At 38.9% G+C, this 26429-nt stretch overlaps 3 protein-coding genes across 7 annotated transcripts; 1 reads left to right on the forward strand and 2 right to left on the reverse strand.

Annotated features, from left to right (window-relative positions):
- Positions 1-9324: 9324 nt before the first annotated feature.
- On the reverse strand, positions 9325-11259 carry LOC103707885 (chlorophyll a-b binding protein CP24 10A, chloroplastic-like). Its single transcript, XM_008792582.4, has 2 exons — positions 10866-11259; positions 9325-9992 (listed from the first exon to the last, which is right to left on the reverse strand). Exons 1-2 carry the CDS (start codon positions 11093-11095, stop codon positions 9437-9439), a joined length of 786 nt encoding a protein of 261 aa, XP_008790804.1. The 5' UTR covers positions 11096-11259; the 3' UTR covers positions 9325-9436.
- A 3997-nt stretch (positions 11260-15256) lies between these two features.
- On the forward strand, positions 15257-15706 carry LOC103707969 (chaperone protein dnaJ 20, chloroplastic-like). The gene has a single exon (XM_008792708.3). It carries the CDS (start codon positions 15257-15259, stop codon positions 15704-15706), a length of 450 nt encoding a protein of 149 aa, XP_008790930.3.
- A 524-nt stretch (positions 15707-16230) lies between these two features.
- Positions 16231-25729, reverse strand: LOC103707884 (sulfate transporter 1.3-like). 5 transcript variants are annotated; one of them, XR_015973486.2, is made up of 15 exons: positions 25385-25729; positions 24743-25140; positions 24614-24662; positions 24301-24508; positions 23680-23854; positions 23514-23579; positions 23281-23394; positions 23078-23194; positions 22870-22996; positions 22119-22405; positions 21831-22021; positions 20948-21033; positions 20649-20856; positions 20137-20390; positions 16231-18677 (listed from the first exon to the last, which is right to left on the reverse strand). XR_015973486.2 is itself a non-coding variant. In XM_088711380.2 (14 exons), exons 2-14 carry the CDS (start codon positions 25076-25078, stop codon positions 20363-20365), a joined length of 1992 nt encoding a protein of 663 aa, XP_088567506.1. In that variant the 5' UTR covers positions 25079-25140; positions 25385-25729; the 3' UTR covers positions 20086-20362. The 5 variants fall into 5 exon arrangements, 2 of the variants coding, with proteins under 2 accessions (XP_088567506.1, XP_008790803.3); XR_015973487.2 differs by having other exon boundaries at positions 25258-25729; XR_015973488.2 differs by having other exon boundaries at positions 20780-20856; positions 25385-25720.
- Positions 25730-26429: the final 700 nt, after the last annotated feature.

Consider the following 26429-nt stretch of genomic DNA (forward strand, 5'->3'; position numbering starts at 1 on the left):
CCTCGTGTCTGGGTCATTGTTGAGCAAAAATGGCTTTAAGTTGGTTTTTGAGTCTGACAAATTTGTACTCACTAAAGGTGGAATTTATTTAGGCAAAGGGTACGTGAGCGAAGGGCTCTTTAAGATGAATGTAATGACTATTGTACCATCTATTAATAATAAGAATTTATCTTCTGCTTATATTATTGAGTCCTCAAATGTGTGGCATGGTAGATTAGGACATGTTAACTTTGATACCATGCGTAGATTGATAAGTTTAGATTTATTGCCTAAATTTGATATTGATACTAGTAATAAATGTGAGACTTGTATAGAATCAAAACTAACAAGATCCTCTTTTCATTCAATTGAAAGAAGTACTGAACCTTTAGAATTGATACATACTGACATATGTGATTTGAAAAATGTTCAAACTAGAGGAGGAAAAAAGTATTTTATTACTTTTATTGATGATTGCACAAGGTACTGCTATGTGTATTTACTTAGAAGCAAAGATGAGGCATTAGATATGTTTGTCCAATACAAGGATGAAGTTGAAAATCAACTTAGCAAAAGAATTAAGGCAATTAGAAGTGATAGAGGTGGTGAATATGATGCACCGCTTAATAAGTTCTGTCAAGAACATGGCATTATTCACCAAACTACTGCGCCTTATTCACCTCAGCAAAACGGTGTTGCTGAAAGAAAGAATAGAACTCTAAAAGAGATGATGAATGCTATGTTGATAAGTTCAGGATTACCTCAGAATTTGTGGGGGGAAGCTTTGCTTTCTGCAAATTACATACTCAATAAGTTACCCCACAAGAAAACAAACAAAATCCCTTATGAAGCATGGAAAGGTAGAAGACCTTCCTACAAATATTTAAAAGTGTGGGGGTGTTTGGCTAAGGTATTGGTTCCTACTCCCAAAAAGAGCAAAATAGGACCTAAAACCATTGATTGCATATTTATTGGATATGCAAATAATAGTAGTGCTTATAGATTTCTTGTGCATAAATCTAATATTTCTGAAATACATGTCAATACAATTATTGAATCTAGAAATGCATCATTTTTTGAGAATATTTTTCCATGCAAAAATACAAGTGATACAAGTTCTCATAAAAGAACTTATGATGTTGCAACTAGTGATATGGATCATGAGTCCATTGAAAAAGAAAGAGGCAATGAAATTAGACGCAGTAAGAGGGCAAAGACTGCAAAGTCATTTGGTCCCGATTTTCTAACATATTTATTAGAAAATGAGCCTCAAAGCTTCAAAGAAGCAATGCCCACTCCTGAAGCACCTTTTTGGAAAGAAGCTGTTAATAGTGAAATTGAATCCATTATGCAAAATCACACCTGGAAATTGGTAGATCTTCCACCTGGAAGTAAACCTTTGGGTAGTAAATGGATTTTCAAGAGAAAAATGAAAGCTGATGGATCAATTGATAAATACAAGGCTAGACTTGTGGCAAAGGGTTACAAGCAAAAGGAAGGTATTGATTATTTCGATACCTACTCGCCTGTTACGAGAATAACATCCATTCGTATGCTAATTGCTATTGCAGCATTGTATAACCTTGAAATACATCAAATGGATGTTAAAACAGCTTTCCTAAATGGTGATTTAAATGAGGAGATTTATATGGAACAACCTGAAGGTACCATTGTTCCAGGACAAGAAAAGAAAGTGTGCAAACTTGTTAAATCCCTGTATGGATTAAAACAAGCACCTAAGCAATGGCATGAAAAATTTGACAAACACATGATCACAAATGGATTTAAAATCAATGAATGTGATAAATGTGTTTATGTCAAAAATGATAGCCAAGCCTATGTCATTGTTTGCCTCTATGTGGATGATATGATCATTCTGGGTAGTAATAATGAAATCATTAAAACTACCAAGAGAATGCTATCAAGTAAGTTTGACATGAAGGATTTAGGTGTTGTAGATGTTATATTAGGAATTAAGATTTCTAAAACATCTGATGGACTTATATTATCTCAATCTCACTACATTGAGAAAATACTTGAAAAGTTCAACAAAGAAGATAACAATGTAGCTAGAACACCTGTTGACATAAACCTTCATTTAGCCAAAAATACTGGAGAGTGCATTTCTCAAGTGGAATACTCTCGTATAATTGGTAGTCTAATGTATGTCATGAATTGCACTAGACCCGATATAGCATACTCAGTTAGCAAATTGAGTAGATATACGAGTAATCCTGGAGTTGATCATTGGAAGGCAATTATTAGAGTGCTTAGATATTTGAGATACACTCTAAACTTTGGTTTGCACTATACAAGATATCCAGCTGTACTTGAGGGATACAGTGATGCAAACTGGATATCTGATACCAAAGATACAAAATCCACAAGTGGTTATGTATTTACACTTGGTGGTGGTGCCGTGTCTTGGAAATCCTCTAAGCAAACATGTATTGCAAGATCCACAATGGAATCTGAATTTATTGCTTTAGATAAAGCAGGAGAAGAAGCAGAGTGGCTTCGACATTTTCTAGAGGATATTCCAATATGGCCAAAACCTGTGCCAGCAATATGTATACATTGTGATAGCCAATCAGCAATAGGAAGGGCACAGAGTAATATGTATAATGGTAAATCTCGACATATCCGTCGAAGACATAATACCATAAAACAATTGCTCTCAAATGAAATTATATCGATAGACTATATAAAGTCTAAAGAGAATCTTGCGGATCCGCTTACTAAAGGTTTAACTAGAGAGCAAGTAAATTGTACATCGAGGGGAATGGGATTAAAGCCTAAAATTAAAGAGTCATCATAATGGCAACCCAACCTAGTTGACTGGAGATCCCAAGATCTAGGTTCAAAGGGACAACCGAATTATGTGTGGCTTAACATAAGCACTAGGGAGACAAAATCTCCAACCTATTCCTAAGATTAACTAGTGCTGCCTGCATCGTTTATAATTAAGGGTAAGCTTCGTTTTTAATGAACTCTTATATCTTGAAAATCTAAGTGGGATATAGCAGGATATTCCTAATAAGAGTCACCTATATGAGTGTGAAGGGGCCGCTTCTATGAGAATTTTTATAAGGCTGAATTCTCTAGAGCAGTCATGAATACAGGAGTTGTTCAGGGCCAAAATGAACACAATCATGAGAACTAACTGTGTTAGAAAAGAGACTGTGTGAAGTCTATTTGATTCGATTTACTTAATCAGCTGAATAGTTCAAGACATCTTGTTCACTATTTAGCCAGTAAATCCGATAGCCTTTCACTAGAGAAGGTTCAAGGCCAAAAGCTACCTATCTCGATGCAGAATCTTTTCGCAATGTACTCTCTTAAGTGTCTGCATTAACATTTACATGCATTCAGCCAATTTTCTATTCATGTGGGGGATTGTTAGACTATAATAGGTGAATGAGAAAATAGGCTGCAAAATGACCCACTTGAAAGGGTGCTTCTTAGAAGAGGTATGTCTCTTCAAAAGAGTTGCATCTTTTCATTGCATCTTTGTATGGATGCATCTTTTCATTGCATCTTTGTATGGATGCATCTTTTCATTTAAAAGACATGACTATTAGCATGAAAGACATAACTATTCATAGGGATGTGTCTATTCATTTGAATAGAAAAGACATGTCTCTTCACTTGGTGTCTATTCTGAAAAGTCACCATGAACTCTATAAATAGAGCCTTCCTCCAACCATTCTATACATGGAATTTTTCCAATTCATCTAGTTCTCTCATTCTAGAGTTCTTAGAGAGCATAAGTGAGTTCATTCAAAGAGAGTACAAAAACTCAGTTTTTGGTTCACCGTACAAACAAATTGGTGTGCTTCTTTTGTTTGTGAAGATCATTGTATCCTGGGAGGCAGACGCTCACGAGATCCAAAGCACCTGTGTGGAGGGCGAAATCTGTCTTAAGGACATAGTGTCAAACATTAGCCTTGATCTAACATAGTTGAATCTTCATTTAAGGTCAGATTTATTTATTCATATATTTATTATTTAATTTATTTTACAAATTCACAATACACACAGACAACATAAGACACTATATAATTTGACTTTGTAATATGGATCATTATGATTGAATCATCTATAGCTTCATTTGACTCTTTTCGAGCAATTTCAAAATCATCTTATTCTTTAATCACATCACAATTTCTTCTTAACTTGATACGGCATCCACCTAATCAAGCTCCTCTTCAAATTTTTTTCTAGAATTGGTTGATCCTTGAGATGCTCAACTTTGCCATGCTCTGAGTCTCCAAACCTAATCTAGTCTCTAATCGATTAAGCTCCTCCTACTTCAAATCTTTATTTTTAAACCAATTTCACTTTTTTTTGGAATTTTTAGAAAAGCCTAGAACCAAAACCCACTCTTCATACAACTTATTATTTGAGAAGACCTTGATATTTTCCCTTGTTAGATCTTGTATGGATAGCCGTAAGAATATCCTATACTTTCTTCTATTTTTCTATATCTTGGATATGGAGATAATTCTCTCTATCAATTATACTTTAAATAATCTACATCACTTTCTTAGCTTTCTAATTTTACCTTCTTCTCATAATCTCATTGTTAAGAGTATCTATTAGCATCACCCCTAAATCTTTCAAGATATCTTGTAAATCTTGTCTTATCTGATATAATTTAACCATAGATTTCCAAATTAGATAATATGCATTACTCCACTTATGAAGATAAGTTATAGTAAAAGCAGCCATATCAATATTAGTGAAGTCGGCCATAATGATCCGAACATCGAATTATAGTAAAGTCTACACATTTGCATGCATGCATAATGAATTACTGAAATCTTACATTCAAAACCACTAACAATCAAGTAGGTGCTCCAAAAATTATGCTAAAAAAAAAAAAATAGTCGAAGTTTCATGCCATTTAGCCATACTTCAACTTTCCCTTGAAACCATATAGAATGTACGCTACATGGTAGCCCAGGATTTAGAGCAAACACAAATTAAATCAAGCAATAGTAGTAGAAAAAAAAATTGAGAGAAAAAATAAATTTATTTTAAAAAAATGAAGGCCGAAATAGTAAGTTTGGTTCCTGTTATAATGATGCCTCATGAAAAATCCCCCTAGCAAACTTCACATAACTCTCTCATCCCCTTAATAAAACCATTTATTCTATCTCCTACTGAAAAACAAATTCTAATATATTGAGCTTGAGGCTCAACCTAACTAATATAAACCAGCACCATTAAAACTCAGATTTGGCAATAAGTCTCAATGATATGCGCATGGAATATTTTTCTCCGATGCATGAACATAAACTCCTAAGTTGGCTCTTTGCCTTTTTCGACGAACCAATCCATCTCTGTAACATGCATTGCAAAGAATAGATTCTAGATAAGGCCATTTTTTTAATGATATTGCTCTTATTATTTTAATGGAGCAAGATCTTGATAAACAAAGATGAAGATCCGAGCAAGGAACATATACTTGGGGGTTAAGTGAGGAAGTAAGTGAACTTTTAGTTGTGCCATATGGGGTTGGGAGGTCTAATAAAACAATGAAGTGCTTCCGAAGGCATTGGGTTACTCACCTCCAGCACAAAACGTATTCCTCATTAAAAAAAGAGTGAAAGCAGCCTTCCATCAATGGCAATTATAGGAAGTGATGTAAAAATAATGGAGAGGTTTGGTATTCAAGGGTTTTCAGGGACTCGCACAAGGTGTCTCCCCCGTTGTGCATCATCTCTTGCCGTGTATGAGGAGGCCATGCCATTATTTTAAGTCCCCAAAGTAGATTCCTTTGGCTTGCCTCAGCCGTTGTAATAACCAACGAGGGCCCTGAGATCATTGTGGTTTGGGGGTTGGGAGCAAGGCACTCCTTTCCCACTTGTTTATTGGTTGTTTTCACTCGTCCCAAGTCAAGGACTCAAGATGTTGTGTCAAAACCCCACCTTAAAAGCGATAACTAGTGTTTTCAAAGGCACCAACCCCAAAGCCACCTCTGCAAGTGGCTATGTAGTATCGGATTATATCTTTGCAAAAAAAAAAAAAAAAATACTGTGTAAACTATCATCATGGTAAGAACGCAAATGATGGAAGGCACTTTGAGATACACTCATGGATTTCATATGGTTGGTTTGGTGGAAACTTAGATGCGTTCCGTATCCCCCGGTGAAACCAAAATCTAATTGAAGAGAACTAGCTGCTGATGCTTGGCGAAGGCCATGAAGTCTCCAGAAACTTAATAATTAGTTCAGATCAAATCAATCATGAAAACTCGCAACTGCTTTAAAGGACATAAATCATAGTTTTAATAAAGCTATCCTCAGAAAATCTTGCACCATGAAAGCTCACTATTTATGTACAGGCCATGCATGGTAGCAAATATGTTCAATATTTTTTATTTAAATATCCATTTCCCTGTTTTTCCTGGTTTATCAAATTAGAGTTTCAAAAGTTCTACTATAATACCATGATGCCATGATAAAAATATGAATGCATAACCTTCAGGGTATCTCAAAACTTCTTGTTGCTGTTGCCATTGTTTTGAGAATAGGCTTTCATTTAGCAATGCTGATTAGCTACTCACCTCAGATGTGCTATAAAGACAACCATCCTAAGCATCTAATCAAAGGAAAATGAAAAGTGGGTGGATGTGGGACTCCTCTTGTTTGCAATTTTGTGCCATGAACATACTGTGGTCCATTTTTTTTTTTTGAATGCGAACATGCTGTCATCCATTATCTAAGCTTATAGGCTTGTGTTGGCGGAGGCCGGTGGCCAAGTCAGCAAGGCTCGCCCGCGGTGGAGGCCGGTGTGGGCCAAGTCGCAATCGAACGTCAGAGGGGCACTTAGGATGGTCGGTTTAAAGGCCATAGTTAAGCATTCACCATCACCTACAGGTTTTAGTGAGATGGCAGCACCTACGGTCCTAACAGTGGTTAAGCCTTCACTGTCACCTGCGTGTCTCATGTAACACAAGCAGTGCTTGTCAGGTGAAGTATGTAGTGCATTCTGGAGGGGTGTGCCAATTGGCTGGACCACGTAGAACAATACTGACGGATTTACTCAGTTTTCCGAGAGTCTAGATATTTGTTGATTTTATACAAATGATAAAAAACCAGAGAAGTATTAATAGGATAATAATTTTCTTTGTTGTCAACATATCATTCTGTCAGTGCAATAATCTTTTGCATGTTCGATTTATCATATAAATCCACATTTCTCTGCAAAATAAAGCAATCAAAGACTAATATCCATTGTTGCAGTGGATTTTTCATACAATTTTGAATCAAGGAATTCTAGTAGCAAACGCAACAAAAGCCAAAGTTTAGAAATTTTCCCATGAAAAAAAAGCATAAGCAAGGATATTTTTTTTGTTAAAACAGAGTTAAAACAGATTGTGTTAACGTATGCGTAGAATGTAAAACTATCACCAGGAACAAATGCAAGCATGACAAATAAATTAATCAAGGTGGAGTCTCAAATCATCAACACGGGCTCCACCAGAGTTGTTTTGAGTTCATTGTGGTCCAGATGATGCCAGATGGGCTTTTCTTCTTGGAATAGATTGATGAACCACTGAGACTGACTTGAGTGGAGACAATGCAAGCCTGAAGAGGTGCAGGTTTTGATCGAGCCACGTTTGCCCCCTTGTAATTGCTGAAGAGGGAATGAGTCTGGGAACAAACAAAGTCTTTGAGCTGACTGCCGGCCTGAAGTGCTTGGATTCTTCTGTTTTCACATTCTTGAGAGTAACCCCTGATGACAAGCTTGCACAGGTGGACTTCTTCATAAGAAGGTCGGCTGATGGAGCCTTATAGGGTGAACTTTGAACCAATCGAAACTGTCATTTGATCTTAGACATGGATGCCTTTCCTTGTGCTATATATACTTCCTATATTCCTCTTGGGGAGCTATGTTTGCACCATCCTTGCAAGGAGGTTTAGCGAGCTGTCCATAGGCTCAAGTGCTCCATAAGCAAATTCCAATGTAACCGTTTCGGTGCAGGTTGTTGTTTCATAAATGGTGAAAGCATATGGAGCTGGATATGAATGAAGGTTTGCACATGTTTCGAGGAATTGAAGATTGCAAGTAGAGTACAGACTTATGCTAACAACTCTATATATTTCATATGCTGCTCCAAGTTCATGTAATCATGCTTTCCAGAGGGATGTTTTCTGATCTAAACTGGACTGGAAACCACTCGAGCTTTTTTTTTGTGTGTTAATGGAAGCTAAAAATCCACTCTCCTTAGAGAAGACTTCATGACAAACAAGGCATTAACTATCGGGCCTTTGTGTACTAATCTTTCTACAAGCTCTACGTCATTCTCATCCGTTTTCTCTATGAACTAATGAAAGGCTATAGTTCTTGGAATCTCCTGCATGTTCTTCTATCGTGGAGAAACCGAGCCGCAATGCTTTTATATGATTATCTTGCATGCGTGTACTAATCCTTGTCACTAAAGTACGGATCCAATAAGATAATGGCAGATGCGACGTACCTAGTATTTATTTAAGATATCTATGAATATATTTCTAATTAGACCCGCATTGATGTTGGTTGGAAGATACCTTGATTCTGCATGGGCCAACTTGATACTTGGTGCATGTACCTACGCAGTTTATTGAAATCACCACATCGGCATTGGAGATAAGTATTTAATTCTGCATTTTAATGGAAAAGCTCAAAATAAACTTAAAGTCCACGGCAATCTTAAAACACTTGTTATGACCAATCTATTTATCTTTATATTGCCTTTGTTACATATAGCATGGTACACCATATCATACCCAATTGTACTGGACTAGTTTGGTACCAGTACACAGTGCAAAAGATATACTAACATTCAGTACACCGAACCGATTTTGTGCCGAATGTACCGATATAAATGATAAGGTGGTACCAATACGAAGCCCGATACCGAGACTACGTATCTTGACATATAGTATAATTCTTTGTGGCTCTTGACACACATTTGACTCGTTTCCAATTATATCAGCTTCGTAAAAAAGATTTGACTCATTTATTATCATGGGTGTGGCCTAAATCATAAGAATCTGCATTCAACCTAATCTGAAAAACAGACAACCCATTTTGAAGAAAGACCGAGAAAATTAGTTAGTAGACCGCATATCTGCAACTCATCAACATATCTCTTACCAATCTCGCCCAAAACTGTCTAAAGAAACAGCCCCAAGCCAGTTTGAGCGAAGCCAAGCCAAGTTTAAGCTCTGCCACACCACTGTGAATTGTGGCTGGGCCTGCATATATGCCTATATATCTTGATAACCATTAGCACAGCATTCTACGTACAGAGAGCCAAACCAGACATCCAATTAATTCCAGTATTCTACTACGTTGTTTGCAACCAGATAGTAGATTGATAGACACCAAGAAGACAGGCAAGGCCTAATGAAACAGATGAAAAGGAGGAAATAAAAGAGAAGAAAAATCAGAAAAAAAATGTAGCTTACAAGCCCAAGCCCAGAGCACCAAGAGGGGTCTTCCCCTGGGCAGCCTCAAAGTAGAAGATGAGCATGGCCAGCATGGCAATCCTTGCATGCTTGATCTCTGCCACCTTGAGCCTCTCGAGCTTCTCGGCATCGGGGATGTAGACGCCGTCCTTGATGGTGCCTGCGAAGCACAAGGGGTCGAAGAACTTGCCGCCGGGGTAGCCCTGTTCGCCGGTGGCGTTGGCGAAGTTCTCGGCGGTGCGGGACCAGGGGGTGGCCCACTCGACGGACTGGGACTCGGGGTTGAAGAAGTCGACCCAGCGCTTCGACTCGACCCAGCCCATGAGGAGAAGCTGGGTGCCGAGGAGGGAGCCGAAGGAGAAGGGGGCGATGGCGCTGGGGTCGGCGCCGGCCTCGAACCAGGGGACGCCGCTCCAGGCCTGGCCCACGAAGATGCCGACCACGGCGGCCATGGCCCACCGCCCGTGGATCAGCTCCGCCTCACGGTACCACTTGAGGAACGCCGGGTCCTTCCCCAGCCCCAGCGGGTCAAACCCATAGTCACCCGGGAGCCTGCCAGGCCCATTCATGCATTTATGTTCTAGTTTTGACTCCAAGTCAAAAGAAAGAAGAAACGCTGTGTTTGTCATTCCGGGGTGAATTAGACCCAAACCAACCTGGTCAAGTTTGGGTTAGAAAATCTTGATCTAATTTGAGTTCAGGTTGTCAGGTTTGCACTAAAAGGTTGGCCAACTTGACAGAATTTGACTCCAAATTGGAATTCTTCTTTCTGGTTGGTTGCTAGCACCCATCCCATCGCAGACTTGCTCTGATATTTCAATGTAGATCTTCAAGTTCAAACCAATTTAAACCTCCCTTGAATCTATGTCGCTCAACCCAACCCAGATTCCTATGGTATGGCCGAGTTCATTGTTTGGTTAGCTTGGTTTTAGGATGGATATTTTGTAGATTGGTCTTAGATCTAGTTTGGTCGCTACCAAATTAGAAGTTTAGGTATAAAAAGAAAAAAAAAGATACATTTTTGTCCTAAAAAAATTTTTAGATACAGATCAAAGGATGCAAGGCACTAACGGTAGACTGCAAACTGCATGCTTTTTCTCCATTTTTGAATTTTTTTCTCATTTCTCTCTGTTTTCCAGAAAAGGAAAAGCTACAGATGAAACTAGAAATGGAGTAAATTATCAAATATTTTTTTTTTAAAAAAAATTTCTTAATTTGATAGATATAGCCATTTGAATAGTGATTAAGGAAAGCCAAAAATTGATTTCCTATCTATTTTTTCGCAGAAAAAAAAATAGACAATGCATATGTGTTGAAATTTAAACAGATTTCCAGATATGTATCCTCCATGGAGTATGTGATCGATATCTGTTTCTTAAGATTGGATGCCAATTGGAAGCATAGACACAGAGATAGAAGACTTACGAGCCATCAAGCCACTCGGGGTCGATCAAGTTGCCACCGCCCCTGACGGCGGGGATCCACGACTTCTTAGGCGCAGCGGCGGCGACGACAAGCAACCTCCGGGATGCACCGGCGACGGCAGACTTGGCACCGACGGCAGCATTTAGAAGAGTCCGGCGAGCCCTTGAGCCAGAGAGGAAGGGAGTGGATAGGCCCTGGACAACTACAGCAGAAGTGGAAGCCATTGCCATTGCTCTTGTTGTATTAGTAACACACTCTTAGAGTGGGTTGATTTGTTTCAAGACTGGAGTGTGTGTTGTTTTGGTTGGGAGGCCCTGAGCTCTCTCTCCAGCTAGTGGTTGGTGTAGTTGTTATATTGTCGTGTGGTTTAGGAAGTGGGATGAGGAAGCCGCAAAATCCCGGGGAAATCTAAGAGGCCAAGGAGGATAGATTGCTGACCAATGGGAAGAAGCTCTCCATCCATTTCTTGCGCTGCCTGCCTAACACGTGGATGGTGTCTTGGCCTCTAACTTACTGTTTTTATCAGGCATGTTCGTTCTCGAAGTAGATCGTTTTTTTTTTTTTTTTTTTTTTTGTTACAATGGCCTGGAAAGTAGTTTTTTTTTTTTTTTATAATACAATAGCGGCTCATACACAACGGATGTATGCAGCTAACAAAATTAAAAAAAAAAGTGTACAAAGGATCATGCATAGTAAGCTGCAAAGAAGACAACCCAATTAGCAGTACTGTTCACCTCTCTTTAGACATGTGTGGCCTGATAGAAGCCACACCCATCCACCTTTGTTTCCCACCAGGTTAGCTGGAAAGTATCCAAGATGCAAGTGGGCTGTTTGGCCCATTGGATCGATTTTCATGTCTGTTAGGCCCAATAGCATGGTAGCCGGTCTACATGGGAAAAAAAAGGGGTCGTGATGGGCCTCTGATATTGCAAAAGAATAATAAAAAAAGGGTCGTGATGGGCCTCTCTAAGAGCTATTCGGATCTACCGGATGACTGTGTTGCAAATCCCAGCAGCCGTCATGCAAAAAATCAAGAGTATGTAGAGATTCTTAGGGGGATACCAGGCATGCACCCTGCCCCAAAGTTAAGTATCTTGCTAACTGGAAGCAATTATGTCGTCCAAAAGAGCTTCTTGGGTTAGGGATCTCCAATCTTAGCATTCTAAATCAATCTCTCTCACTCAAATGGTGATGGAAGTATTATTCGGAGCAGGATAAACCATGGAGGAACTTGATTCAAAAGATTTATTACTCCAGGAAACCTCCTTTCTTAACCGTCATGGTAAAGAAGGAAAACTACTTTGTCACTTTAAAAAGGAAAGTTTTCCCTCCGATTAAGCCCTAACGTCCTCGTCAGGCTAAGGGGTCAAATTCATTCAAATCTTATCACAAGCAACACGATCGACCCATGGTCAATATTAATGGATCTGTGTTGCAGTGTTCCCTAATTTACTTAGGTTATGAGTTGGGTCCGCTCTGATATCATTTATAATAATTCAAGACCTCATCCAAAATAGCTAGCCAGAAGATATTATTTGGATTTCTTGATCCTATAGAAGTATCTAAGATCTATCTAGTGGATTACTGATATGGGATTAAACATATGCCCGTATGGGTCTTCACAGTCAATAAGTATATATCTTTCTTACAAGATGCCCGGGCAAAGGACACACTGCTCCGTCTGCAATTTCCTCACCTGTTCCATCTTGCTGACAACCGATCAATGAGAGAACAGTGGCAAGGGACAATTGGTCGAAAAATTTTAGTAACCCAATGAATCATGCATGCTGTCCAAGGCGAGCTCCTGACCCTGTCTAAAATTCTTAGCAAAGGACAACTAGAAGAGCCCATGCACGCACTCTCATCAAGGAGGGGCCATGCATTTCATCAGTAGCCCGATGCATGCATGAGTCCATGACCCGATTAATTTAGCCACGTTGAATTTGCTTCCTTTTAGGAAGTAGTCGGAAAGAAGAACAGTGGTTGGGTAGACCCAGAAAGAGGGCATAAAGAGACATGTTTGAAGGGATTGGACAATTGAAAGACTCGACCATGCATTGCCTTTTCTAAGGTAGGTGGGACGACGTTGGGCAGAAACTAATATGCCATCTAGAGACCTTGATGTTTTCAAACTAGTATACCTAGCTCTATATCCACCGGTCCTCGCTAGGCGATATGCTTACGAACTCACTTATCATGTACTAAGTAATTATTAAATTACTGAGTAAATTACAAATATTAATATGAGATCTCCCCCTCCTATTTTCTAATTCAATGCTTTAACCCATAACTTAATAGAACGTTAATCAAAAAGACCCAAATGCCACGTCAGAAAAAAATTTAAAATAACTAAAATAATGTTACAAAAATCCTCCTAAGGTCTATGTTTATTATATTTATATCTAACATCTTGTAAAACCTACAGTTACACCCAATTAAATTGACAACATTAGTAAAACCATTTATTTATCATAAAAAGTTAAAATTACCGCTATAAGAAAATAAGACTCTTTTTTTTACTTTTCTGACTCTCCGATTTCTTTGAAGTCTTCATCTCTAAGAGTCTTCTTCTCTTCGAGATTAAGTGGTTAGAGTTTCTTTCTTGCTTCGCCACCCCACTATGAGCGTTTCTTCCTAACGAGTGACCGACGCTAAGCTTTCTTTCCAACCAGCATCCGACGACGAGCATCCTTAATTTCAGACTAGCGTCCGACAATGAGCATCTGTCCTGATCAGCTTTTGTTCTCGCTTTTCCGCCCACTATATCACAGAGATCGGAGATGCTGGTGAATCATTAGTTGATTCTTAGTTCTACTTGTCCAATATTGTAGATATGATTTCTTAATATTGTTACTGTGGATGGAGATTCCTATATCTATATATAAAATTATAATAGCTCTAGTAGCATATCAACAAAATGATCCAAATAAGTACGTACACGAGAACTCTTATTTTTAGAAAATGTATCAGGATCATGAACAGGCTGGCTCAAGTGACAAAACTCTTGATAGTAGTTCCGTATAGTAGAAAATTTAAGAGACATCCATTAGCCTGAGAAATCTAGATTACTTTTTCTTTGGCACATAGCTTTTTCCTGATGATTCATCATGATCAAACTCTAGATGCATGACACCATACGGTTGTTCTCCACCTCGGTGGATGTTATATTACTTAAGGCTAGTTTTGTTGTATTCTAAATTTTTCTGATATAGCATTTAGGTTCTATTTAAGTTATCAATTTAGCTAATATTCTATTAAGTTATAGGTTGAAGTGTTGGATAAAAATAAACCTCAGAGGGATATGCATTGGTTTTTCAAATTATTAGATGTAAGTATAATTTACCCTTAATCTTAGAGGGTTTTTGTAATTCACTCATCACTCAGGGATAATTTAATTTTTCACATGAGGTAAACAGATTCACTAACACTGTTAATTTAACGAAGTGTAAGTGTAGGTTTTATAAACCATTGGATGTAAGTATAATAAATGCAAATCTTAAGGAAGTTTTTATAATTTACTCTAAATAATTAATAAAACAAGGGGAAGTGCCCTACTTCTCCCGTATTACCTCTCAAAAAGAAAAAAAAAGTATCATTAATTTTGTTATTAATTTATAAATATTCCCTTAATATCAAGTATTGGATCTAATCGAATGGCTGATTTTAATTCAGTTAACATATAATTAGTCACTAAATCATGCATGAAGTGAGCTCAAGCTTGAACCGGTCTCAGTTGACGTTAGAATTAAGATTGAGTCAAGCTCAAGCTCCAACTGATTTTAGCTTAATTAGTAATAGTTATCAAGCTAATAAAAATAGCTCGCCTTTTGTTTCAAATTTGAAACTCAAATTAATTTCAAATCGAACTGCCCAATTACCTCAAGCACACCACTAATAAAGGTGTGCAGGTTTCAGTGTTGGCGGCCCTCGGTGCATCAGGTATAACCTTCCATTAGATTCTCCTTTTGCATCCATATGGCTAAAACTGTTACCTAGCACAAGCTTGAAGCTTCCAAGTTTTTTCCAACCGAGAGTCAGCATGGTGGCCGTCTTGCCTGATTAAAATCTTTATAAGGTCAATGCAACCCAAGCGATCCTTTGTCATGTTCTGTTCAAACGTTAGAATCTATGACCGATCCAAATTTTAAAAAAATACCAAGGAAATTTTCAAACCCGTGAAAAAAAAAATATTCCGGCCTCTTCAACCAACCTCGAGGTTTCCACCCAAAAACGCGTCTCACAACGGCTATTTGTCACCTATATGGCTATATTCTCCTCTTCATTCCTTACCTCCCTCCATTTCCTGTATATATATGGAGTTCTCCTCAACGTTCCCTTCCATAGCTTCATCCCTAAGTCTATCTTAGACCAAAGTTAAGCTTTTAAAAACAATGGGTACTGGTGTTACCCTCAGCTTTAGCTCTTATGGCTGTGCTCTTCCAAGAAGGACCAAGCTTAACACGTTAGCTTGTAGAGCTAGCAACTTCGACATGGGGCTTAAGACCAACTTCTACAAAGTACTCTCCCTGGAGTCCGAAAGCGTGGGTGCTGAAGAGATAAAGAAGGCTTACAGAAGCATGGCTTTGAGGTACCACCCTGACGCCTGCCCTCCTGGGAAGAAGGAGTCGTCCACGAGGATGTTCATCGAGCTACACCGAGCTTACGAGACACTGTCGAACCCCGCTTTGCGTAACAAGTATGACAACGAGTTGAGAAAGAGCAAGACAATGAAGGAGGCGCGGTTGGAGTTCTTCAGAGAGACATGGGAGGCCCAACTCCATGAACTGAGGAGACGGTCGGATCATCGGGAGAGAGCAAAGGTTGGATCTCGAGAAGCATGATGAAGGACAAAAAAAAAAAACATTCTTGGCTAACCGTAATTGGTTCTTGTTCCTAGTTTCATTACATTTCTTTCATTTGAATTCGATCATTACATTTCATGTAAAATTGACAGCAATAAACGACGCGTTGGCTTAGAGATTCGATGGCTTTTTTTGTCTTGAGAAATGTTTTAATAGCTGCTGTAATTGTTACTGCTGGCCCTAGAGTTGGGCACTGGGCCGGGCCGCCCACGGCCCGGCACGGCCCAGCACGAAGCAGGCCGTGCCTGGCACGGCCCGCCCGCTACAGTGCCGGGCCGTGCCTGGCACGGCCCATTTGAGAGGGCTGTGCTGGGTCACAGGGTACTGGCCCGCGGGCCGAGCCTGGCACGGCCGGCTTCGGGCCTGGGCCGGCACGGCCCGCGGGCCAAGCACGGCACGGCCTGCGGGCCTGGCACGGTCCGGGCCTGGGCCCGGCCCGGCCCGATAAAAATTAATGCTTCATAAATTTTTTTAATAAATTAATAAATATTGAAAACTAAGGATTTATGAATATAAAGCCACCATTGGTGGGGGGTTTGGCATAGACCCCTACCAGTTTATTAATTTAAATCAAAATGGTACATGAAGGGAGGTTTGGACCTTGGTCTGACCTCCAGAATACAATAAGAAAGGGCCGAGGTTTGGACCTTGGTCTGACCTCCAGAATACAATAAAAATGTACAATTATAAAAAATTAAGAAATCTTACTAATCATCAGTGATTCAGTGAATCAGTATTCACTCTTCAGTCTTCAGTCTTCAGTCTTCAGTAGTGTTTGTATCATCATCATCAGAGGATGTTGTATTATGTCCACCTTTATCTTGAAGTCTTGCCTCAGCATCCAACCAATCTTTGAAGCAGAGAAGCATCTCCACCGTTTCGCCCGTCATCCTACTTCTCTTTTCGTCAAGAACACGCCGACCTGCACTAAAAGCGGATTCCGATGCTACCGTGGACATCGGCACAGCTAAAATATCGCGTGCAATTGCAGACATAACAGGATATTGATTTCTAACACTCTTCCACCAAGATAATACATCTAGATTCTCTATTTGATTTTCATCATATGCAGAATGAAGATCATTTCGTAAATAAAATTCTAGTTCACTACTTAAAGATGAAGAAGATGAAGAGGAACTTGAAGCATGTGTGTGTCTTCTCTGTGCAATGAATGAAAAAATAGATGACGAACGAGAACTACTAGAAGAAGAAATAGAGGTTTGTATTTGTGTTCTAGATCCATGAATTTTTTCATCATATATAGCATAAATATCATAAAGAAGTTGTTTTACCTCATCTTTAGCAGATTCAGAATCTTGATTCATATTTTCAGAGTATGCATCAAGTAAAATTAGCACGCCATTTAATTTAACTCTAGGATCAAATACAGCAGCTAAGTTATGCATAGGACATATCTTATCCCAATACTCATTCCATTTAGATTCCATTAGGTCAATAATAGGCATTAAAACATCATCATATCTATGTTCTGCAAATTTTTGACTAATTATATATGCTTGTTGTAAAAATGAACATGAAGTTGGATAATAAATACCAGAAAGAACATTGGTAGCATTATAAAAACTAAGCAAAAAATCTTCCAAAATTTTTCCTTTATTCCAATCAGTTTCAGACAATGTAAAGCCTAATCCACGATCATTAATATATGCACTTAATAAGTTCTTATATGGGTATGCATCATGTATCATGCTATATGTGGAGTTCCAACGAGTAATTACATCAAGTTTAAATTTTTTAAAACGTTTACCATGATTTATGCATAATTCCTTAAATTCTTTGAAGTCTTGATCTTGAAGCATAAATAAAAGAAACTGCATTTGTAATTTTTGAAATCACATCTTGAATCATGCCCATGCCAGCTTGAACAGAAAGATTTAAGATATGACATGCACATCTAATATGTAATAAATTTCCATCTAACATGGGATGCAATGAGTCTTTTAATAATGCAACAGCAGAATTATTATTAGATGCATTATCAAAAGTAATAGACATAATTTTATCATTAATATTATATGAACATGCAGTTTGATAAATGATATTTGAAATTTGTTGCCCAGAATGTGGAAAATCAAAAGCACGAAAAGCAAGAATACGTTTATTTAATTGCCAATCATTATCAATATAATGAGCAGTAATGGTAATAAAACAATTACTACCTACAGATGCTGACCAAATATCAGAAGTTAATAAAATTTTTACATTTAAAGTAGAAAGTGTTTCAATTAAATTTTGTTTCATTGCTAAAAAGTTAGTCATAGCTACTCTTCTAAATGTACGCCTACTAGTTCTTTTGTAAGCAGGTTGTAGGTTTAATTGAACATATTCTTCAAAATTAAAAGATTCACATAAACTAAAAGGTAATTCATCCTTAACTATCCATTTTACAAGTGCTTTTCTTTGATTTTCATGATTATATGCAAAATTACCTACAAGTAATCCCCCTTGTATATTAAGGGTACTTTGAGTTTGAGCATGAGAATCATGCATCCTATGACTCTCTTGATGTCTTTTTAAATGCCCTGTTCCCCCACTACTACTACAACTATAAAGTTTGGCACATTTTTTACATCTAGTTTTCCAGACTCCATCAACCATAACTCTATCAAATTCATTCCATACAGCACTAGTCCTTTTACGAGAAGAGGTTTGATCTTCACTCGGTTCACCAGTTCTAGAGGAACTAGGAACATGGGGTTGGGGATTAGTTTCTTCTCCCTCAGAAACAGGAGGAATGCCAAACTGACTTTCCTCAAAAGATGACATATCTATGATTAATTCAAAAAATAAAAACTAACCGCAAGGAGGAATTGAGTAGAGGGTCGGAGGGCAGAGGCAGAGCCGAGATTCCGAGCTTCTTCTTGTGCTCTCAACAGAAGCGACCTTCTCTTCTCAACAGGAACCTCCTCTTGTGTAGCACTTGAACAAACTAAAAATTAAATTGTTAGAAGAGCACTTTAGAAGAGAGAAATAATAGCAGTAGAGAAGGAGAGAATAGTTGGTTTGGTGTGGTGAGAATGAGGGAGGAATGGGCTATTTATAGAAGCCCAAATTTTTTTTCCCAAAATACCCCTCAATTCAGCCGTTATTGGACTGTTGGGAGGGGTAAAAGGGTCTTTTTCTCGAAAATAGCCGTTGGAAACGGCTATTTTCCTCCCCCGTCTGGAGCCGTTGCGGGCCGTGCCTGGCACGGCCCGTTTGCGCCCGTTACGGGCCGTGCCTGGCACGGCCCGTGGCGTGCCGTGCCCGGCCCGGCCCGCCAATAGACGGGCCTGGGGCCGGGCCGGGCTGGCGTTCCGTGCTGGACGGGCCGTGCCCGGCACGGCCCGTTTATTCCTTGGGCCCGGTGGGCCTGGGCCGGGTCGGCCCGGCACGGCCTGTTGCCCAACACTAGCTGGCCCCAGCTTCCTTATTACCTGGTCTCTAACTAGTTTTCATAAGGATCCCCTTGTCTCACTAGTCTTGGACACCTCTGGAATACTTCTTGCTCAGGGGTCATCCCCTATGGGTTAAGAGACCTTCCAACTGCACCCCCTTTTTTTTGAGCCTTTAAAGCCCTATGGCTATTTATAAAAGAATCATAAATATTAATTATGGCCTTTGCAGTACAAGAAGGAACTTGAAATGTTTCATCCACGCAACAAACATGGATGCATCCACTAGATTGCTGGGTATGCATGCGTGCATATTTTTATGATTACGTATATCCACATCTTTTATGAAAATCTCTGTAGCCATTTAATAAAAAAATTTTAACCATTGCAGCCTTCATAGTATGGAATGGGTTTTATCTTCTGCATGGAAGAAGGATTCATCTTTCTCTACATGAATCGCCGTTGGATCACCCACCGTGCATCTCTGAAAGCATTCCCAAACCGCCGTTCATTTGCTTGTACAGATCTCAAGGTGGCCAGTGGCTGATCCAATGATGCATTTATGTGAAGGAAGACGAATCCTTCTTTCGTGTAAAAGATACAACCCCGACCCTCGACGGAATTGACATGTTCCATCAACAAAAACAAACATCAGGGATGTATCCAATAGATTGAAGTTGGGGTAAATGATGATATAGTATACATTTAAATAAACTCCTTTAATTTTTTTTCCTTGAAGAAAACGGTGGCATAAAATTAGAATGTTCTCTAGTCCAAATTATGTCAGCATTCGTGAAAATTACCACAAGATCCTTAGAAGGGTGATATTTATTTGCGACACGCAATGCTACCTTGTCCCACTCAAACCTGGGAAATCTGATTTGAAGTTTGGATTCGGCAATAGCTCATTCTTATATTGCCAACATGATGCAGTTCACATGCCATGATCGAGAAGAAAATAAATTTTGTTGGACGAATGCACGAGGTTTCATTCCAAAAGAGAGGGACACTCACTTGATTTGTGGGCAGCCACAGAAATGTCTACGGGGTTACAGAAACAGGTTTGTAAGAGCAACCATTGTCCCAGTTATAGTACACAAATGAACAAGAAGTCTTCATTTTCTTCAAACATCAACCATCTCCTTGGGGGCGCAACTCATGACTGCATCAGCAACCGTGAGAAAGATCTTATCATGGCCTATCAGTTCCGTGAATTTGGATGTCTGAAGCTTTTCGATCACTACAGGCCCGGGATTGGCAAGTATAAGCTGGAAGAGACAACGATCAACCGATAAGACATACTTCATTCTCTTGGACAAGTTTTCATTTAACCTAGGAGTAGTGCCATTATATTTTCTCAATCGGTATCAAATGTAGCAATCACATAATTGATTTTTTTTTTTTTTAATGCTGGTCATATAGATTTAGTTGATGTTGTTGCTTACTTTTATGGGACAAAATGTTATTGTTTTCTTGTACTTAATGGAAATTTCATGATTGTCATTAGTATAAATGTGAGGCCTAACCTCGCATTTGAGCCAGCCAGGACATGAACCAGCATGCGGCTGTGTCGCATGGCCGACATGGATGATGGGTTCGGAGCATGACAATAACTTTTCTGTATGAAAAGATTTAGTTTGGAAATTTCAAACTTCACCTGAACCTTCCGCTTTTCAAGACTCTTCAACATTTCTTCAAAGGCATGGATGCCACTGGTATCAATATCAGTCACCGCTGAAAAGAGAACGAAGTTGTAAGCCTATAAGACATATGATGTCTATTTTACTGCTAAACGTCGAATCAAGGATAGAGCTGGATCTCTTACGAGACATCTCCACAATCAGGAAGTTGATTCTAGGCAGTTCTCTCGCTTCCATTTCCTCTTCTTCATCTGCTAACCATCTCAAAATTCTACAAGTGGAATAAGACCACACATTTATCAGAAACCACCAAGACATTTTTTTTTGGTTCATTGCTAGGAAGTTAGTATAACAAATGCAGCAATAAGATAAAAGATAAATTATTATCATAAGACTTGGATAGCCAGCCTATAAAACTTTTTATCATAAGATTTTGATGCTGGCTGGTATAATTGTTTTTACGAATTGTGCTTTGAGCAATGCAGGGAAACAGGGTTTGTGAATTTTGGAGAACTTTTATGAATTCCTAATGGTTCTCCTATCATCATTAACAATTAGATAATTTGATTACCTATATTACATTTGGATTTGAATGGAAATTTTCCTTCTTAGGTCTCTAAAAGAACCAATTCTGAAATGGAATAGGTTATGTCCTACTTATATTATTTAAGGCATTACAAATCTAGCAAAATGGTACCAATAATCAAGTTACAGCATATATGATCTGCTTTCCAAAATTTGTTTGTGCTCGGTTTCACCTAAAACATGTTTTGACTTCCTAAGATATTTTGCTCTACCTAAGTTCACATATGATCAAACTTCATTGACCCATCTAGTTTCGAATGAAAAGATATCTGCTTCTATAATTGCCACCATGGAGGGCAGCTCAAAGATGCCATTCGTTAAAGTATGAAACTATAGCCGTCGAGCACTGTAAAAACTACCGGGAGTTGGCTTTAGGACTTCTCATTCACAATAATTCCTATGAAGGCAATCTCTGGAGTTAGTGAAATCCAGTTAAGGATTTATATAGAGTAAATAAGCAAAGAGGCTTGAAAGAAACAATACCTCTCCCTGATATAGTTGGAGTTGGAAAAATAGATAGCAGAATCAACTCTCACAATCAGGACTCCTGGCACTTTCGACGCCTCTGGGTATTGTTCGATGTTCCTGTATATTGTAGTACCTGGGAGATTTCCAAGTAAAGCTGTTCTTGGTCTTGTTACTTGGAGTAGGATCTTTGCAAATGATATTGAGACCTGCAGGTAGAAAGAGTTAATGAAATAAAACTTCAAGCCATAGAGGACATATCAGTTCCCTAGAGAACAAACATTTAAAGGCCATACTGCTCCTTACAGCGATCAAGAGGCCAATCTCAACCGACTTGAATACTACACCAAAGAATGCTCCCATGCAGGCAACAAAGTCAAATTTATCAGTCTTCCAGATAAGATATGCTGCTTCGAAGTCAAGGAGGCCGATCACAGCTGTAATGATGATAGATGCAAGGATGGAATTTGGAGTGTATTTGAAGAGCGGAGTGATCAGTAGCAAGGTTAAGAGTACTACTGTTGACATGACTACGTTGGAGATAGGTGTTTGGCAGCCAGCCATGAAATTGACCGCCGATCGTGAGAAAGACCCTGAAAGAGAAGCAAGAACACATAAATGACAAAAACATAGACTTGAGCATTAATTTGAATTTTTCTTTAACCATCCTATGGGATGCATAACAATGAAAAGTAGGCTTTCTAAGGTTTTCTTATCCATGTTAATGGGTTCCTGGTTGGTGCATCATAATTTTTTGTGAAAAAAAGGCTGATGCATTATAATTTTATAATACCCTTGCCACTTAAGAGCCTGTACTTTAATAAGGTAGAGAATAAGGTTTGGAGCTCGGAATATCCTTCAAACACAGAGCAGAAACCCAAGTCCATATAGGTGGGGTTGAAGGATTAGATCTGAAAGTCTGGTCTAGTTCCTTCTCCAACCTTTATTAATAAACCCAGATAATAGGGGTCCGTGCCTGATCCCTATTGTCCTTTGTTTCACAAAGAGGAAGTTTTGATGCCCTTTTAGCTTGATCTGAACATTATTCAACGTTTACCTGTTGCACAATAACAAGAAGTCATCGAACCAGCAACATTCATCGTTCCTAATGCAACCATCTCTTTGTTTCCATCCAACTGATAGTCCTTCAAAGCAGCAAACGTTCTTCCAATAGCTGTAGCTTCCTGATAAACTTGTAGCATTTAGTTCGCAGCAACACAACTGAATTCCATGAAACTTAGGAGAGGGTGTAGTATTATTATTACCGTCAAGGCTATCATGCCAGTGACAACGCCTATCCTAAAACCTTTCCCAGCATATGGACCAGTGAAGTATATCTTATTGAAGGATGATGGATTGATGCCCTTCTTTATGTGCCTCACCTTTCAAAAAAAGGATATCATTCTCAAAAATTACAATATGACAGTTGGATATGAGTTTCTCAAAGATTTGGTGAATTGGAACTCACTATTTGAACACCGTGCTTTTCCGCATGGGTAATGTACACAAAAAATGTGGCCAGTATAACAGAGATCAATGGGGCAATTGCAGGCAGCCAGAAGAACTTCTTGTTCTTCTTTCCCTGTTTATTTCATAATTCGAACCACACAAGTGTTAATAGTTAGCAGTATTCAGTTCTCAATAATTTAATTTATGCATTGTTTTTGCTCAGAATATAAAAATCTTACGTTGAACACTTACTATGTACTTAGCAGTCAGAAGGAATGCCAAGAAGACTGTGCCTATGAGTATCGTCTGCCAGTTCCACTGTGGAAACAACACATTTTAGTTAGATATATTGATAGGAATTAGAACTAAAAGAGTTCTATTTGGTATGAATACTATAGCACGCTAATAGTTTTCTTACCCCATGATGAACTGAACCCCACACAGACCTCATAACAGAAACAATGTCTGTTTTCTTCGTAAAGTTCTTTATACCGAATAATAATTTTAGCTGTTGGATGGCAATCGTGATGGCTGCACCACCCATGAATCCAACAATGGCAGCATGAGATAGGAAGTCAATCAGGAAGCCCAACCTGGAAACCATTGATTTTGAAAAACAAATAATAATGAGGTCTGCGTGCCAGTGGAAGTCGAACCACCAAAGCAAGAAGAAAGATAAACAGAAGTAGAATGAATGATTTTTCTTTTTTTTTTTTTTTTGAGAAAAAGTGTTGAATGAATGGACTATGGGATGTGCTGTTCTTATGAGAAAAAGAGAGTTGAGGATTTGTGAGTTGGCCTCCGTGATTTCTGTCAGGTGACATGACTAAGTACATATACAGAGTCACTCTTCAGATACTTATAAAGTGTGTAGGAACCAAGAACCATTCTGTCTTCTGAATATGAAATTAAATATTTCTACAGAATTTGGTTTCTTTCTGAAGATAAACATGAGACCAGTTAAGTTACAAGATAGAAGCTATAGTTACGTTGCTCAGATAAACATGAAGGATAAAGCTACCAATACTGTTAGCGTTACCTCAGAAATCCAAGCGCTGCCTGGGTAATACCAGCAAAGAAAGTTGCTGTGAAAGCAAGCCGTAGATATTCCTCCTTATTTTTCACTGGATCAACCTCATCTTGGAGCAGGGATCCCATCAGGAGAGATACAACTGCTACCGGTCCGATAGCAATGTCTCTGGAGCTCCCCATAGCAGCATAGATCAGTGGCGGCACAAAACTAGAGTCTGCATCATTTAGGAAAAATGAACCCATAGCCAAGAATCAGTGCATGGGGCAACAAGGGAAGGCTATTGAAGTTTCTTTACTGCAATCAGCACTAGTGAACTTACAGAGTCCATATTGTGGATCCAAATTAGCAAGTTTTGCATACCCGATGTCCTTTTTGATAAGCCGAAACTCATGTTAGATGACAGATGATAATCGGATCATTCTTTTTCTATGTTGAGATGAGTTTGTACCTGAGGAATACAGAGACTTGCAATGGTGAGTCCTGCAATGATGTCTCCTTTGAACTTGACTAAGTTGTAGCCTCTTCCCCAGTCTAAAATCGGAAACAAGTATGCTAGGCCTGGCATGAACTTTCTTGATCTTGGTTGGTCCCTGTATTGGCGTAAAGGGTCATCTGGAAAGAGTGCTTCCTTCAATGTGTCTGCGAACTCTCTCGCCAACTTCTTCCTAGGGGGATATCCCACCTTGTAAACATATGGCTCATTCTCAGTCCGGCGGCGCGAGGAAGGAAAGCTGGTGATGTCCATTTCCTTATTTTCAGCTTCATCAGAAACAGGATGACCCATCGAAGTGCTGTACGTCTAGGTATTCAGTTGCACGTCAAGGATGAAGAGAACAAAAGTTTGATCTGCAAATTGACAGTGACCTTAGCGGCATTATAGTCGCATGCACCCAAAGAAGACAAAACAAAATGAAGTCTTATTTAATCTCCAATAAGATGTCACAGTTCTACTCCAACAATTACATTTCAACTGCAGTCACAAAGAAGGCCATTAAATCATCATCAAATGATGTTTTGAATTTCCGGACTGCTGCTGGAAAATGTTATATATGGATCCAAGTATGTAACACAATGACCTCATAAGCCTTACTTTCTGTTGCCTTTGAGCAAGCCAAAGCCAAATTTAGATAAAGACACGTATGGTGATCATGCTAAGCACCACAGACAGATTGGGAGCAGAGTAACTGATGATATGATACGTTTAAAGTGTCTGGCTCAAGGACAAAATTTGGTAACTAGAGGAAACAGAAGGTGCTAAATGGAAAAAATATGAAAGGAAGCAGTGGCTATGTGTGTTTGAATGCAGGTCCTTTCTTGTTGCTTGGAGGACTAAGACAAGCTATTTATATAAGATTCAACTAGAACCCCTATGGATCTGGTTCTCATTCCTGCCACATTCAAGATAAGCAGACAAGTTGAGAAGCATGATATTATACAAATAGCAATGATTGATGCAACAAAGGATACATTGCTTGCTTGTTTCCTAATGATCTTCTAAAAATTTAATAAACAAACTTGAAGGGCGGTGTTGACTTTGATGCTTAGATTATTTCAGCTGATATGACCTGTCCATCTCTCTGCCATCATTCGTTATCACCTCATTTTCCTAATCAAGTTATGAGACTTCCACTGATATTATTGGAGGGGAGTCGCACGAGAAGGCTTCTCTGATCGTGATTGTCTGCAAAATAAACGAGCCCTATGACTTTGGATAATTGCATCACACTATCAGAAGAGGCTCTTCAAAAGTCGCTGGCATCTTTCTCCAGTAAAATTCAAATAAAAAAAAGATACATACTTACCATTTTGCTATCATTCTTTTATTTCACTTCCTGTTTTGCAGGGCTGCAAAGTTTTTGGCAGATGAAACAGTCGAAGAATGCCTACGTGACAAGTTTTCGCAATACACCATTAGAGGTCATTTCACAGATCAGACATCATCTCTCATGTTCCAATTTCAGAGAGATTAAAATTTTCAATGAGCAACTGGATAAACAATGCTCCATTTTGCTTTCTGATGTGCTCTTCTAGGGGAATGTGACCTTTCAACAGAAACAACGTAGAAATAAGAAAGACTTAGCTCACATATGCCCCAAAGGGACACCAAAGGCCATTCTACAACAGTAGGCAAAGAC

The sequence above is a fragment of the Phoenix dactylifera genome, chromosome 15 (genome assembly GCF_051530095.1).
Source record: "Phoenix dactylifera cultivar Ajwa chromosome 15, Ajwa_hap1_PhDact_Kaust_v1.1, whole genome shotgun sequence".
In the NCBI taxonomy this organism is placed as follows: Eukaryota; Viridiplantae; Streptophyta; class Magnoliopsida; order Arecales; family Arecaceae; genus Phoenix; species Phoenix dactylifera.

Excerpts from the sequence above, each read along its gene's own strand:
- LOC103707885 (XM_008792582.4), bottom strand. The coding sequence starts at position 11,095 with ATGGCAATGGCTTCCACTTCTGCTGTAGTTGTCCAGGGCCTATCCACT. Across the intron at positions 9,993-10,865 it reads CCCGAGTGGCTTGATGGCTC|GCTCCCGGGTGACTATGGGT; the intron begins GTAAGTCTTCTA and ends TGGGCCTGGCAG.
- LOC103707969 (XM_008792708.3), top strand. The coding sequence starts at position 15,257 with ATGGGTACTGGTGTTACCCTCAGCTTTAGCTCTTATGGCTGTGCTCTT.
- LOC103707884 (XM_088711380.2), bottom strand. The coding sequence starts at position 25,078 with ATGGGTCATCCTGTTTCTGATGAAGCTGAAAATAAGGAAATGGACATC. Across the intron at positions 23,855-24,300 it reads GCAGCGCTTGGATTTCTGAG|GTTGGGCTTCCTGATTGACT; the intron begins GTAACGCTAACA and ends AATGGTTTCCAG. Across the intron at positions 22,997-23,077 it reads CTGGCATGATAGCCTTGACG|GAAGCTACAGCTATTGGAAG; the intron begins GTAATAATAATA and ends CAAGTTTATCAG.